Source organism: Paramormyrops kingsleyae, chromosome 18, assembly GCF_048594095.1.
Source record: "Paramormyrops kingsleyae isolate MSU_618 chromosome 18, PKINGS_0.4, whole genome shotgun sequence".
NCBI lineage: Eukaryota > Metazoa > Chordata > Actinopteri > Osteoglossiformes > Mormyridae > Paramormyrops > Paramormyrops kingsleyae.
This window is the reverse complement of record NC_132814.1, coordinates 8,193,828-8,208,761: the sequence shown is the minus strand read 5'-3', so window position 1 is coordinate 8,208,761 and position 14,934 is coordinate 8,193,828. Positions and strand designations below refer to the sequence as shown.

At 43.6% G+C, this 14,934-nt stretch overlaps 1 protein-coding gene across 4 annotated transcripts; it reads left to right on the top strand.

Moving 5' to 3' along the window:
• Positions 1–9: 9 nt before the first annotated feature.
• LOC111847891 (eukaryotic translation initiation factor 4H-like) lies at positions 10–14,903 on the top strand. 4 transcript variants are annotated; one of them, XM_023819488.2, is made up of 8 exons: positions 10–119; positions 731–875; positions 8,303–8,490; positions 8,889–8,953; positions 9,056–9,152; positions 10,232–10,291; positions 10,583–10,729; positions 11,669–14,903. In XM_023819488.2, exons 2-8 carry the CDS (start codon positions 811–813, stop codon positions 11,806–11,808), a joined length of 762 nt encoding a protein of 253 aa, XP_023675256.1. In that variant the 5' UTR covers positions 10–119; positions 731–810; the 3' UTR covers positions 11,809–14,903. The 4 variants fall into 4 exon arrangements, with proteins under 4 accessions (XP_023675256.1, XP_023675255.1, XP_072558161.1 ...); XM_023819487.2 differs by having other exon boundaries at positions 8,300–8,490; XM_072702060.1 differs by lacking the exon at positions 10,232–10,291.
• The last annotated feature ends 31 nt before the right edge of the window (positions 14,904–14,934 follow it).

The following is a 14,934-nucleotide window of genomic DNA, read 5'->3' as shown; positions in this document are numbered from 1 at the left end:
CGCCCCCTTTGGATGGATGCTAGTCCTGGATGGATAGTCCTTTGAACAGACATGAAAGTTTTAGCTCGTATATATATATGGTTCATGCGTTTTAAGGTAGAAGAATAAATGCTACACAAGTAATTATTTAAGCTAATACTCTCATGTGTTTTTTTTTTTTTGCTATTTAATGTATACGTGTTGAATGCAGATTACTTCATTTTTTATTTAGTTTACTTGTTGTATTGTATTACTTCGTATAGCTTAAAGCGTTCACATTGTCCTTAATGTTGTTGTGGGTATTACAATCTTTCACTTTAGATGTGACAAAGTTTTTTTCTGGCCCACGTGAAATGTGCCACTATATACATTTGTGTGTGTCCCGGGTGATTTTCTTTCTATCATTTATTTAATTATCTCTCGATAAATATTTATAATTACGTTATATATATTCTAATTAGTTATATTCCAGTTACTGTGACATAAGGTTGCTTACTGCTTACAGGCAAACGTTATAGTAGACGCCAGTACCAGACAGATCACCACCACTAGTAAATTCAGACACAACTAGCTGACAGAGACATTTTTGATTTTGGATATTTTTGTAATGGTACGTTGCATGCATGTTATGGCGTGTGCAATTGTTCATATCTATAAAACAACGTACAGCACTAAATATTAAAAATCTAAATATTAAAAATATACAGCATTTGATTAAATGATTTTAAATTCTTGCCCGGTTTTTCTTCAGTTCTTTTCAGGCAGTATGAGGACAGCCATAATTTACTCTATTTGGGTCCTTAAGCGGGCTCCTCTCCTGCACACACTGCAATGGCGGATTACGATACCTACGATGACCGAGATCGGGCTTACGGCAGTTTTGGAGGAGGGAGAGGGTAAGAAAGCAGCACGTCGACTTTTGCAGATTCCCGATGCAATGGCATATAAGTGCACCGGTATTAGCCGTCAAGGTGCCCGGCTGCTGGCGATATGAATGTATATGGTAGGCCCGTGCATTGTGATGGGAAACCCGGCGATAAGGTGTAGGATGGCCGTGTGCGATGAATGGGATGCATGTATTTGGGAGTGTGGGAATCGCAGACAGTGTCCTGCGTTAGCGGCATCCTTTGCTGTTGGATTTTGAAGGCTTTTTCTGTCGGGTCGCTGCATGAACACGCCGAAGCAGCCGCGCAGCTAAAGTACCAAATGTCGTATTTGTCAGCAGGACGTTTGGCGCGGAAGGTGAACCGATTCACAGGTGAATATGAGGCACATCTGTCCGAAAGAGGCGGATTAACGCTGAGCTCAGCCTGCTTATACCGTTTCGGAAGACCGGCTTGATCTGGCCTTTTTGCTTTTTGGTGACATACTAGTTTCCAGTCTGTTTGGGTGGTTCGGCCCTGTCATTTCAACACCGAAATTAAATATATTTCTTTCTGGCATAATGTTGTGTACTGTGAGGCATGTGTTAATGTTAGTATTACAGACGTCTTCATCTTGTCAGCTTTCGACTGTCTTTATGTAAAACTGCTGTCCGAAGGTATAACTGTGTAGCGTGTGCGACTTTAATCATAATAGGGCTGCGCTACAAGACATCGGCCCGGGGCATTTTGGCACCGTCTTACGTGTTTAATAGCTTTAGTGGCGTGTTTTCTGGGTGTTTGGTTTTGTGTTTTCATGGACTAAAAGTGACATTCCGTTTAGTCATACTTGACCCGTAAAACAAGAGCTGCTCGCTTAAAACGCGTCCTGAATGTGCGTAGAAATATTTATGAATAAGTGTGGGTGTGTGAAATGTATGTGTTTAGAGTTCATTTAAATGTTTGCTGAACAAAAGTGGCCATTGGCAAACAACAAGTAACTCAATCTGATTTGCAGATCTGGCATAGTCAACCTCGATTGTTCGATGTATTTACTGTATTATAATTCTGAAAAGCGGCTGCTGACCCAACCACGTATATAAAGCTAAAACTGTAATGCATGTTGCTTTTGAAATGCTAGTGCAAGTGAAGTAGTGCACTTGTCTGGTTTTTAATAATGCAAGTTCCCATTCTGTGTTTGCAGCAAGACTGATAAAGGATGCCACTTTCAGTCTGGATGTTTATGTCTAAACTTATGTATTTACAAAGCAGTCATGTAATATTTCATTACTACTCCGGTCTGACAATACTTAAGCTGAAATGTTTCAATAAATAACAAGTGCTGTGGCTTCTAGCAACCAACCACCACCACCACCACCACCACCACCTTTTTAAATAAACATTTTTGGATAAACTTCACACACCAAACCCAAAGATGTTTTGAACATGAAGAATGCATGATATGTTGTGATGTGTTGTCTATTTAAAGAAAGACAGAAAAACTTAAGCTGGGGTTAACAAGATTTTTGGGGGAACTTTCATATAAATATATTTTTCCAGCCATTATCCCCTCCCAGAAAGCACTTGGAGCAAAAGAAATGAGTCTAGATGGGAATGGAAAATGACACAGACTTCAAAAATAAAAATAGATCGATCTTGCTTAGAGATGCTTCTGGTGGTTTGTGAAGCAGGGCTCCGCTGCAGACTTGGACCGAAGAGAATGGTGCTTTTGTTTTAATTAAACGAAAGCCTGGCATCCCAGCTGTCCACTGCTGGGTCCCGTTAAAACTGCAGGGAGGTTACACCAAGGTAACGAGCCGGCTTCCTGCACGGGGGCTCACTGCCGCATCCTTCAGCTCTCGGCACGGAGGGAAGCTGCCGACATGTTGGGCAGAAAAGGTCCTGGGCCTCTGATTATCGCGCTGTGGCTTCTTAACTGGTTTTGATATGCTGGACCGCTCTGCCTTTTCTGCACTAATTATCTGAACTGTCCCTCATCAGATATGCTGGTAAGTATTTGTTACTGTTCTACAAGACCTGTCACTCCACGTTTATTTTAAGAACACATCCTAACCTGTACATGGCAAAACTGACTGATGCAGTTAGTGGGGGGGGGGAGGGGATCACTCCAGTGAGTTTTCTTTGTAGGCCAAAGCTTATGTGTCTGAACACTGCACACTGCTTAACTTGCATCTACGGCAGTTAGTGGTTCTCTCAGCTTTATTTTTACTCCTGATATTTTTGGTGTCTGAAAATCTCTGATTTACAGAAGGCTTTCCTTCCTTTTTTTTTTTGCTTGGCCGTACATTGTGAGAAACTCGTATCCTCCTGCTGTTTGCGCTTTTGTCAACCAGTGACCGTTTTTAAAAGTCTGTCTGATCTGTACTGATGCTTCTTGTAGACGAAACGAAAATATTGGTTGCACTGTGCTATTCTGTTAAGTTTATGTCAGAGGAGAGAAACAAAGGGAAAAGAGAGAGAAAAAAGCTTAAAAGCCATTGGTTTGCTGCATTTTGTACTCAATACAACAGAAATAATCTACTGAATAGAATATTTCGGTGGGAAAATGCGTCATGAAACGCTCAATGCACAACAGCAGCAGGGTCAGATGTACAGACAAAATAGTGGTTGACCACATGCCTTATGTTTCCCTTTGTAAATGTGTTATTTGGTGTTTATTTTTTAAAGCAGCATTTAACTTGATGTTTTTTTTTCCTCTTAAGCACTACTTCACTTTGTAACTGTTTCCTTTTAAAATAAAGCATCAATGTTATTGTTGTAAATTGCATTTCCCAAGCATTTGTCAGTAATACAGTCTTGCAGCATCTGTCGATCTAAGTGGTGGGCCTACATTTTGTGCTGGTGCCTCTAAAATTTCCAGTAAGGAGCACCAGTGCTACAAGTTGAAAAAGCTGGTCAGGAGCCCTGAATTGGCCGTACAGCATGTAGCCTGACTGCCGCACAGGGAGAGCGCAGACTGCATCAGAGAACATGCAAACTTGTAAACTGGATTTGAACCATTAACTCTGGAGGTGTGAGACAACAGTGTTACCCATTGAGCCACTTAGTACATTTCAAGTATTTAAGGTCCAGTTTATTTGCAGCAGAGTAATTGTGAGAATGTGGCTCATCAGTGGCGTGCACAGACATTTTGGGGGGCAAGTGCTCCAGGGGGAAAAAAGGGCACTTTTTGCATATGTGGAAAACCTTTTCTTTTTATAATAAAAAAAACGCACAGGTTAAATGCAATTTGACTTTTATTTCAAAACATTCTCTAAAAATCAAAAATCACACCACAAAAAGATAAAATCTGTATCCAGTAGTTGACGTTAGTTATGGAAAGGCTAATCCACAAAAACGGAGAAACGTCCATAATTCTATTATTCATAATCATGTCAAGGTTTTAGGTTTTTCTGCAGTTCCATCTCTAAAAAGTGTGATGTCTTCCCGTCACTGACTTCAGTTTGAAAACTTTGTATTTATTCACAGATTTCCGTGAGATCATCCTAAAATTTGTAACGAAAAATGGGCTCAAAAGAGCCCTCTGCCTAACGGCATGTAGCCTATAGCATAACGTGATATTTTCAATAGTGTATGCAAAAAGGTCGGAATTGATGGAGAGTGGGGTTGCCTAAATGGTTTAGGTTACATTTTAAATGTCGTTTTTTTGTTTATCCATATGGATGGATGGAGGGGGCAAGCTGGCAAAGTTTGTCATGTGCAGTTTCTGACAGGCTACTTCACAACAAAACAATTGCAGGTTGGTCTTAGAGGGCAAACAGAATAATTTCACTCGATTCATGGGTTACCTGACTGGTTGGGAAGGGAAAGAGCTGCCGTGTTGTCCGCCGTGGCTCCCAGTCGCTATAGTTAGCCTACTATGCCTACTCCAAGTAGTCCTATGTCATGCCGCTGCTACACGCCTCACAACAAATGAACTGCAAGCGTGTTCACGTGACACGGTGACAGTGAAAAAGCGACAGGGTTCGGGTGTCTTTGAAGAAGGGGCACAAATCAAGCCATTATTTTCACACCTTTTTAAATCGCGCAGCTTTAAAAAAAAAAAAATCACGTCTTTCAAAAGGGCACTTTTTTGGACTGAGGGCAAAAGGGCAAGTGCTTCAGCACCACCTCGTCTCTATCTGTGCACGCCAGTGTGGCTCATCTTTCTCAGGTAAACATGAAGCACTGCAAGTCTGTAGCTTTGCACCCCTATTAATAACATCCTGTACGGTACTCATCCTGTACGGTACTCATCCTGTACGGTACTCGTATTCATCCTTATGACAGTGTGCAAAGTATCAACGATACCATCAATGACCAAAATAAACGGGACCAAGTAGTTCAAAATTAATGGTAAAAACTAGGGATGAGCGAGTACAGCATTATCTGTATCTGTATCCGTATCTGTTAACCATATGAATTATCTGTATCTGTATCTGTACTCGGAATGGGCGGGGCCTAACCCGAAAGTGGGCGGAGTTTGACCTGGAAGTGGGTCGGGTTGTCTTTAAATGGGTGGGGCTTTAACCGGTATGTTATTTTAAGCATGCAATTGATATGGGTTGATCAGAAATTGTTATATTTATTGCTGATTAGAAAACTATTTACATGACAGCATCAGCATTGAGCTTCAGATCAGTGGTTTTGATCACGATAACAAACGAACTATATACAGAACAAGTTTTGCAACAATGAATACAACACATGCGGTTGCAATTATGAAGTAAAATGTAATGAACAAGAGTTTTCATCTCAACATAACTTTCTTTTTTTAACTTTTAATTTTTTTATGATCAGTGTGATTTCTTTTTTTTTGGTTCTTTTTTATTTTTTTTATTTCCACACCAGGTATGTGTGAGTGTGTGTGAGTGAGTGAGTGAGTGAGTGAGTAAGAGAGAGACAGAGAGAAAGAGAAAGAGAGAGGGGGGGGAGTGTGTGTGTGTGTGTGTGTTTGTGTGTGTAGCTTAATTTGTAATATTAATTATACCACAACTACCTTTATTTTTTTTTATAAAATACAGCAAGAAAGTGTCAGACACTCAGTGCGTGAAGTAAAAAAAAACTGGCTAGAGCCAGCTGACGGTTTAAAAAAGAAAAAAAAAACTCCGACAGGCAGAGACGCGAGTCGCATTCTACAAACAAACCTGAAGCTGAAGAAACCCTACATGTTAACGGAAAAAAACCCGCGATCCTGAGTGACTGAGGGAGCGACAGAGAGAGAGAGAGCGCTGTTCTCTTCTCTTCTCAGTGTTCTGTGTGTGAGTGAGCAGAGCGGGACACAGCAACACAATAAATCTGTATGTGTGTAGGGGAGGGGCGCTGTGACTAGTCTATCACAGAACGCAGACACAGTCAGCTACCCAATGAGAATTTTTATTCAATCCGAGCACAGATATTGACTTGTATTACTCGTATGATACTCGTACTCGTCAAAAGTGCTTTATCCGTACCGGATACTCGTTTCAGCCGAGTATCCGGCTCAACTCTAGTAAAAACCAAAGCATGACAGACAAGAAATCTCTGCTCTTCTAAAATATAGAGTGGAAGTACGAAATTAGTTCACGTCGCACAAGAAATCTAATCAAACACCTAAAAACTGAGCCTAAACGTACAACAGAATCGCCACCAGCAGCATTCTGCAGCAACCCACCATGCGGCAAACACTAGCCTGGAAAGAGAGGATGTCAGAACATAACCTTTGTTCAGGGAAAATTAACAGAAGCTCTTGGATAGTATGACAGAGAGCTTTATAAGGTACATGATGTATGAAAATCGTGTTCGACCATGTTTTTAAATCCCCTGTAGAACTCAACTTAAAAAATGATGATCAGCGACCCCCCCACTTAAGCTAGTGGTAACACAAGCTAGTTTAGCAGATTCTGTTTATTGTTTGTCATGCTTTTATGGTGCTGTGCATGTGTGTGGGTGTCATATTTTTGATTATCCCGATATTTTAGAATATATATATATACACTCACCTAAAGGATTATTAGGAACACCATACTAATACAGTGTTTGACCCCCTTTCACCTTCAGAACTGCCTTAATTCTATGTGGCATTGATTCAACAAGGTGCTGAAAGCATTCTTTAGAAATGTTGGCCCATATTGATAGGATAGCATCTTGCAGTTGATGGAGATTTGTGGGATGCACATCCAGGGCACGAAGCTCCCGTTCCACCACATCCCAAAGATGCTCTATTGGGTTGAGATCTGGTGACTGTGGGGGCCATTTTAGTACAGTGAACTCATTGTCATGTTCAAGAAACCAATTTGAAATGATTCGAGCTTTGTGACATGGTGCATTATCCTGCTGGAAGTAGCCATCAGAGGATGGGTACATGGTGGTCATAAAGGGATGGACATGGTCAGAAACAATGCTCAGGTAGGCCGTGGCATTTAAACGATGCCCAATTGGCACTAAGGTGCCTAAAGTGTGCCAAGAAAACATCCCCCACACCGTTACACCACCACCACCAGCCTGCACAGTGGTAACAAGGCATGATGGATCCATGTTCTCATTCTGTTTACGGCGAATTCTGACTCTACCATTTGAATGTCTCAACAGAAATCGAGACTCATCAGACCAGGCAACATTTTTCCAGTCTTCAACTGTCCAATTTTGGTGAGCTCGTGCAAATTGTAGCCTCTTTTTCCTATTTGTAGTGGAGATGAGTGGTACCCTGTGGGGTCTTCTGCTGTTGTAGCCCATCCGCCTCAAGGTTGTGCGTGTTGTGGCTTCACAAATGCTTTGCTGCATACCTCGGTTGTAACGAGTGGTTATTTCAGTCAAAGTTGCTCTTCTATCAGCTTGAATCAGTCGGCCCATTCTCCTCTGACCTCTAGCATCAACAAGGCATTTTCGCCCACAGGACTGCCGCATACTGGATGTTTTTCCCTTTGCACACCATTCTTTGTAAACCCTAGAAATGGTTGTGCGTGAAAATCCCAGTAACTGAGCAGATTGTGAAATACTCAGACCGGCCCGTCTGGCACCAACAACCATGCCACGCTCAAAATTGCTTAAATCACCTTTCTTTCCCATTCTGACATTCAGTTTGGAGTTCAGGAGATTGTCTTGACCAGGACCACACCCCTAAATGCATTGAAGCAACTGCCATGTGATTGGTTGATTAGATAATTGCATTAATGAGAAATTGAACAGGTGTTCCTAATAATCCTTTAGGTGAGTGTATATTTTTAAATTATTTTATTGTTTAATATACATCACCCATCCCTAAGGGGTATCTGTGAAAACCAGAAAGCCAGCACCGGTACTCATCTCGTACTCGGTCTTTACCTAAGAGTTTGCTCTTCAGACTGCAGGCAAAGCCTTCAGAGGCACATTTCACACCTCTGACCCAACAGCATCCGTGGCGCCCTGGTCCACGTTGATGGTTTTTGAGTGTGGTTGTGCCATGGCCGTCGTCTCCTCTGACGGAAGTCCTTTCCGAATAGAAGACCCCGAGGTGGCGGCGGCTCAGGAGGCCCCCGCAAGCAGAAGGAGCTGCCCTCCGAGGCGCCTTACACCGCGTACGTGGGAAACCTGCCTTTCAACACCGTGCAGGGTGACATCGACGTCATCTTCAAAGACCTCAGCGTCAGAAGCGTCCGACTGGTTAGGGATAAAGAAACGGACAAGTTCAAAGGTACAGCTCTACCTGTGTCCATATTCTCTTTCACAGAACTCGCATCAAGATTTCACTTTTGTTTTTGTTTTTTTTTTTTGCTAATGAAATTTCTAAGGTCCAATGTGCTCCAACATTGCTGACCCTTGTACCTGGGCATTAATCTGAATCTCAGCCTAGCTGTCCAAGAGCTTCTTAACTCCCCAACAGCAGGCATATTGGTAATGTGCTATTTGCTTTGGACAAACCCATCTGCTAAATGTGTGTAAAATGTACATGTGTAGTATCTGACTTTGTTACAGTGCATAGGTGTCTGTAAGTCGTCTTGGTCTCGATTTGGCCACGTTGCTTTTGGGAAACGGGCCTCGGTTGAGGGTGAAACATGTAGCCAGCAGTTTGAAACCTTCTGTTCGCCTCAGGTTTTTGCTACGTGGAGTTTGACGACCTGGAATCCCTGAAGGAAGCCTTGACGTATGACGGCGCCGTAAGTTTATCCCGAGCCGGGTTTGGGAATGGCGGCCTGCCGGAGGAGTGATCGATCGGGCAGCAGGAGATAGTCTCTCCCCTCTGCGTCTCTCTCGGCCAGCTCCTGGGAGACCGGACGCTGCGTGTGGACATCGCGGAGGGCCGCCGGCAAGAGAAAGGCGGCGGGGGCTTCGGCTTCCGGAAACAGGACGATAGAGGTGCTCTCCCTTTCGTTAGCCGTGTCTGTGGTTCCATTCTGAGGGCCCTTCTCTCATCGGCTCCAATCGCTCTCATTCCTGTGAGCCCTGTGCTGTACAGTCCCTGATTGACCTACGTTCTCAAAAACTTAAAATGCACAATACAGCTTAGAAAAAATTGAGACCACTCCTACATAAAAAAAAAAAAATCTGCATTTTTAAATCCCGGTTTAATCGTGGTTCTGCTGACAGAGGCTACGCTGAGCAGCAGGCTGCTCCCAGGCTCAGAGTGTCTAAGACAGCAGCTCACAAGAACAAGGTGAAGCAGGAGACACTGGGAACGACCAGAAACCAGCCAGGTAGAGGGCAGAAGTGACTCTCTAATGCCAGAGATGAGCGTTGACTTATCTGACAGTTTCTCACGAATCGTAGGATGACCTCAAGTAACCTTCAAAAGGAATGGGGAACAGGTGCAGGTGTGAGGTGCACTGCTAGGACAGTTCGTATCAGGCTCCTAGAAGCAGGACTGGAGACCCATAAAGCAAAGAAGAAGCCCTTCATTAATAAGAAATAGGGAAGAACCAGGCTGGAGTTTGCAAAATATATATATATTATTCACAGATGCACACCCATAAATTGAAAAATGAGTGAAACAAAAAATTGTGCTATGGTCTCTTAATTCTTTCCGGTTTCTGTTGTATTAAGGGTAAATTTCTGCATCTTAAGCTGATTTTCCTTCACAGAAGTAATGACTATTAAGTTTCTTCCAGGTTTTTCTTTCTCCTCTGCCTCATACTTCATTACTCATCCTCATAGCGCTGCCCTCCCACATCACCCTGACTCAGCATTTTTAGTGCATGCTTATTTAAACATGCTGTAAGACGGACCACACTGAGTGAAAATTCCTCTGCATCCGTCTGCCTTCTTAAATCCCATCTCCTGGAACATGTTCTTCCAGCCTACTGAGCCAGCGCCGACTGCGAAAGGCTGAAGGAGGGGTTGGGGGTGGAGCTGGAGGCAGCACTTCTCCTCAACCCCCCCCCCCCCCCCCCCCCGCCGCAGCCCCCTCCTTGTCAGTAATCAGGCCATGTCGCTTTCAGGCTCTCGCGGCCCCAGAGGAGGGGGACGGGATTCCCGAGATGACTTCGACCAATCAGCAGGTGCGCAGTAAATATCTGGCCCCGCCCCCCCCCCCACCCCCGCACGCAGTCTGCCCAAAAGCCTGAAAGTCCTCGGTTTGGGATCCGGTGGCTTACGGCACTGATTCGGACCCTCACTCCCTGATCCTGCCGGTCTTCAAAACAACCCTTAATTTTGTTTAGGGAGGGTACGGCAGTGTGCCCCCCCCCCCCCCCCATGATTACATCCCATACCCATTCTCACTGACAGTGGAGAGACTACAAGTTGCTCCAAGGTACTTCTACCTTTCATCGCACTTCTCTCCCTTCCAGGTTTTAGAGACGACGACTTCATGGGTGGGCGGAGTCGAGGGGGCGGTCGTCCTGGTGACAGGAGGGGCCCCGGTTCCGGAGGGATGGGTCGCTACAGAGACGGACCTCCTCGCGGCGGTTCTGCGGACTTCAGGGAACCTTCTGAAGGTGTCTCACCTTTTTCATTTTCTTCCAAAAAGATGCTTTTGCACCGTCAGGAGAAAAAGTATAAATTTGTATCTTTGAGGGTACAATTTCTTGTCACTGGAACTGTACCCTCAAGGGCCTGCCAATTGTACCCTAGCTGTAGGTAAAGTTACAGAAATGGATTCTGAGACAAAAATTTGTACCATTGGGTTACATTACTATTGTTTATACTTTGGAGAACAAAGCTGTACCCTTTTTCTGACAGTGTAGTTCAGGGCTCTCTCTTCCCCAGCTGATTGGGCCGCCAGTGTAGTTCAGGGCTCTGATTGGGCCGTCAGTGTAGTTCAGGGCTCTGATTGGGCCGTCAGTGTAGTTCAGGGCTCTGATTGGGCCGTCAGCCGTTCAGCCAGTGAACCTTGAGGAGCTTGGCTCGCGCAGGTCTGCTCTTCCTGCACAATGAGAAGCTGGTTTTAATGAGCACTTGACCTGTTTCAAGCTTCAGAGCCCCTTTAGCTTATGGTCTGCTCCTTAACTTTTAATAAACTGTTAATTTCAATAGCAACATTTTTCCCCACACAAATTTAGACATGTGTTAGTCATGTCTTGCTCCTGGCTTTTACAAAACAGCCTGTAAATCACTCGCAAATATAAAACAGTTTAGTAAGCAAACTCTGAGATGAGCTATGAATAATTATTTACAAGTTCTTGAGTAAATACTTTGTGGGGCAGGAATGAGATGTAATATTTGTAATATTAAATTTGATTGTTAGTGAATCTTTGTGTACTAATACTCTAACAAATGATTAGTAACAGTTTAAGGGCTGCTCTTTAACTATTAATAAAGTAAAGTGTTACTCAAGCATTCTCCAAGTCAGACGCATATTCTGCCATTGAGTTTGTTAAGCCCTCGGTGGATTTTGGTTCCCCCGCCACAGTCCTAACACTGCCTTTGTCTCCCAGAGGAACGAGCCCAGAGGCCGCGGCTACAGCTGAAGCCTCGCACCGTGGACGCCCCCCTGAACCAGGTCGCCAACCCCCACTCCGCCATATTCGGCGGCGCCAAGCCGCGGGAAGAAGTCATAGTCAAAGAGAAAGACTGAGCTGGACTTTGGACGGGCCCCCTTCCACCTGGGGGGGGGGCGTCGTAAGAGGAGGGCATGGGACTGTAGTGAACTTTTACATGCCAATGGGGAAGATGCCGTCACCACGGTTACGGTTCCCACCAGTTAGATGAGCCATGACCCTCCTCCCTGCCACCTGAGCAAGATTATATATATTCAGCTGCAAGTAAACAGAGACACACAGACACACGCAGACAAACACGCGCACACACGCAAACACGCTCTCAGATCAAGCAGCTCGTGAATGCATGTCAGCCGTTTAAAAAGTGGTTTTTATTGTACACCTCTGCTTTCCTGTTCTTCGTGCCTGCTTTGTACAGTAGCTCTCTCTCTCTCTCTCACTTGCTCCCTCCCTCCTTTGGATGGACAGATTAGTGTCAGCCACTGGACAGTAAACGAAAGTCGGTTGCTTGAAATTTTAAAGGGGGACCCACTGCAGTTCACCTCCAAAGTTTGCCCCTAAAAACAACAGACTGAGCTGTATGTTCTGACTGTTTTTTTTATGTTTGTTTCTGCAGTCTGGCTCTCGCCACTCTGCGCCACGTCTGAACACAAAGCTTTGAATCTCCAGGTGTCGCAGTCACACCATCAAAACAATGCATGTAATTTGTGCACTTTTTGTTCTATTGTTATTTTTCTTTCCTCTGCTTGCGGTCTTGCAGCCAGACTAAAACAGCTCACTGTCTAAGATGGGAGTATCCGCTGTCTCCTGGAATATCCAGTTTGTGGATATGCTGTCCTTAGTCCTGGAGATTCACTTGTTTTTAATTCGTAGTGATTTTTTTTGTTCTCTGAAGAACTAATAAATGCATATTGTTGCATTATTCGGGGAATCTAGGTTCAGTCCGCTGACTCTGTGCATCGATCTATCAAAGGTTCCATCAGGGTGGTGGTCATTTCTCCTACATGGTGCATGTCTTCTACATCCAGGGTTTCACACCTTGTTTCCAGTATTGATTTCTGTTGCTTTTGGCTGAGGCTCCTGCTTTTTCCAAAGGTGACGTTTCCCCTGTTAAATACGCACCAGCTATCTATGTTCATTCTTTTACAGTGCAGGAGACTGATGACCTCCCTCACCGCCCCACGTAAATCCGAAATGACACTTAAATGGCCAGCAGCCGATCTTTGGCTTCTCTTCACCTGTAATTACAAAGGGTCTTCACCCCCAGTCGATTTATTTGACCTGCATCCAGTCTGTACCTTCCTGCAATGACGACGTGACGTGACAGCCAGTCTAAGGGGGCTTGACTTCCTGCACAGCAGGTTTGAGTTTCGTGTGACGGCAACGTCTGCAGTCATCCGCAGATTTGTGTTATTCTCCATAAGTGGCAGTGGCGATGTGATTCGTGGCATCCAGTCCTTCTAAACTCAGTAAAATGTACTGACTTTATCATATATAAAGCTTATGGAAGGTTACCAAAAAGCAGCATTACATTTTAGCCATCCTCTACTGAGTAAACAACAAATGGCCATAGTCTGCTTAGATCCAGGAAGCCTGAGAATATGTATCACAGACATTAACGTTTTAAGAAACTTAGCTAAGTGTTCGGTGTGGTTGTTCTTGTAGGAACCTTCGTTTTCCCCTAAATTGTTATTGCAATAAGATGTGATCTTATTGATGTTCGTCAAAATCTAGTTTTTGACCAGGTATGGAGGTAGATGGTAGGCGTACATTGACCTTCAGGTCTTACAAAGCAAGCACTTAACAATGTGTGCCCCCACTTAGTGACGTTACGTAATTGTAAGTCAGTCTCTGAAGTTGCTTCTAGTGCCTTGAATGAGGTGGCGTGCACCTAAGACTTGACGCCCGTTTTTTTTTTTTTTCTTCCTGTGAAGTTCGGAAATTGACGTGTCTCTGATGTGACCGCTTTCGGACTACAAACCAGGAAAGCTTTACGTAAACTCGATGCACCCCGCGGTGACTAACCAGAGCGTAGCTGTTAAACTTAATACCGGAAATTTGCAATGTTTCTCCATTGGCTTTACCTCCAAATCGCTCAGTTGCTGCTAGCTTTCAAAAAAACAAAAAAAAGCTTGTCATGTATTCATAACATGGTGCTTTGTTACTGGTGTCGCTCTGACGAGGCTGAACTGCATGATAAATTCGGGGGAGCAGGTTCTAGATTGCAATCAGACAAGCCTCTCACCTTCACTGCTCAGAACTGGAAGGACCCAGGAGCAAAAGATTGTGTCTGTTTTCGCCCAGGTTGTTGCGATTGGCTTATGTAGCATGTCAGCTGCCCTATTTGTATGATTAGAAACGCAGCAATTTCATCCTGCATCAATAAGAACAATTTGGTAGGTAGATCTTGCAGTCTGTTAGTTGTTCCGCCAGCCCAAACTCCCCCTGAATGTTTGAAGGTGTGTATTGGCAGCCAGAGTGGATTCTTTATGTAGTATTTCTGTTTGCCGACCCCCAGGTTCGCAATTTTTGTTTTTATCAGCAGGTTGAGCTTTTACATGAGAATCTCATCAACTGAGATTTTGCTTTATAAGAAACATTTAAAGAGGAAATAGAAAAAGAAAAAAATGTTTGCTATTTTGTGAATCCTGAATGAGTTACATAACCAATGTTTTCTTTGTTGCTGTTCTAAGCAAAATTGCTAATGTGTTTGGTTTAACTTGCCAAATTCTCCTTTGTTAATTTTTCTTTAATATGTCATCTCTCTACTTTGTATCCATTTGTAAAATTTAAAACTGCTTTGTAGTCCTTGTAAATTCTTGAAGTGATTTGATCATGTATGTGGACAGTCGGTGGAGTAGATAGGCGTTTACTGGGTGTCCTACATACATGTATGCTAAAGTTTTGCACAGCTGGATGTGAAACAGGGTATGTGCTATGAAAGTTTGCCTTTTCAAACCTATGTAATGTGTGAAGGAGGACTGAAACTGGTTTTAAAGTCTAGAGCATGATGAATTCAGTAATTGTATAGTCCGTACACATTTAGTTTCTATCAGATTGATAGTCTTGTTTTTAAGAACAAAAATTCTGATAATTCTCGAGTCTTAAAACTACTGTGTTGATTACATGGAATATGTCAATAAATCTTGGCTCTGTACTCTTAAAGATTTAACAGGAATGTGCTGCAGATGTTTCCCCGTTGA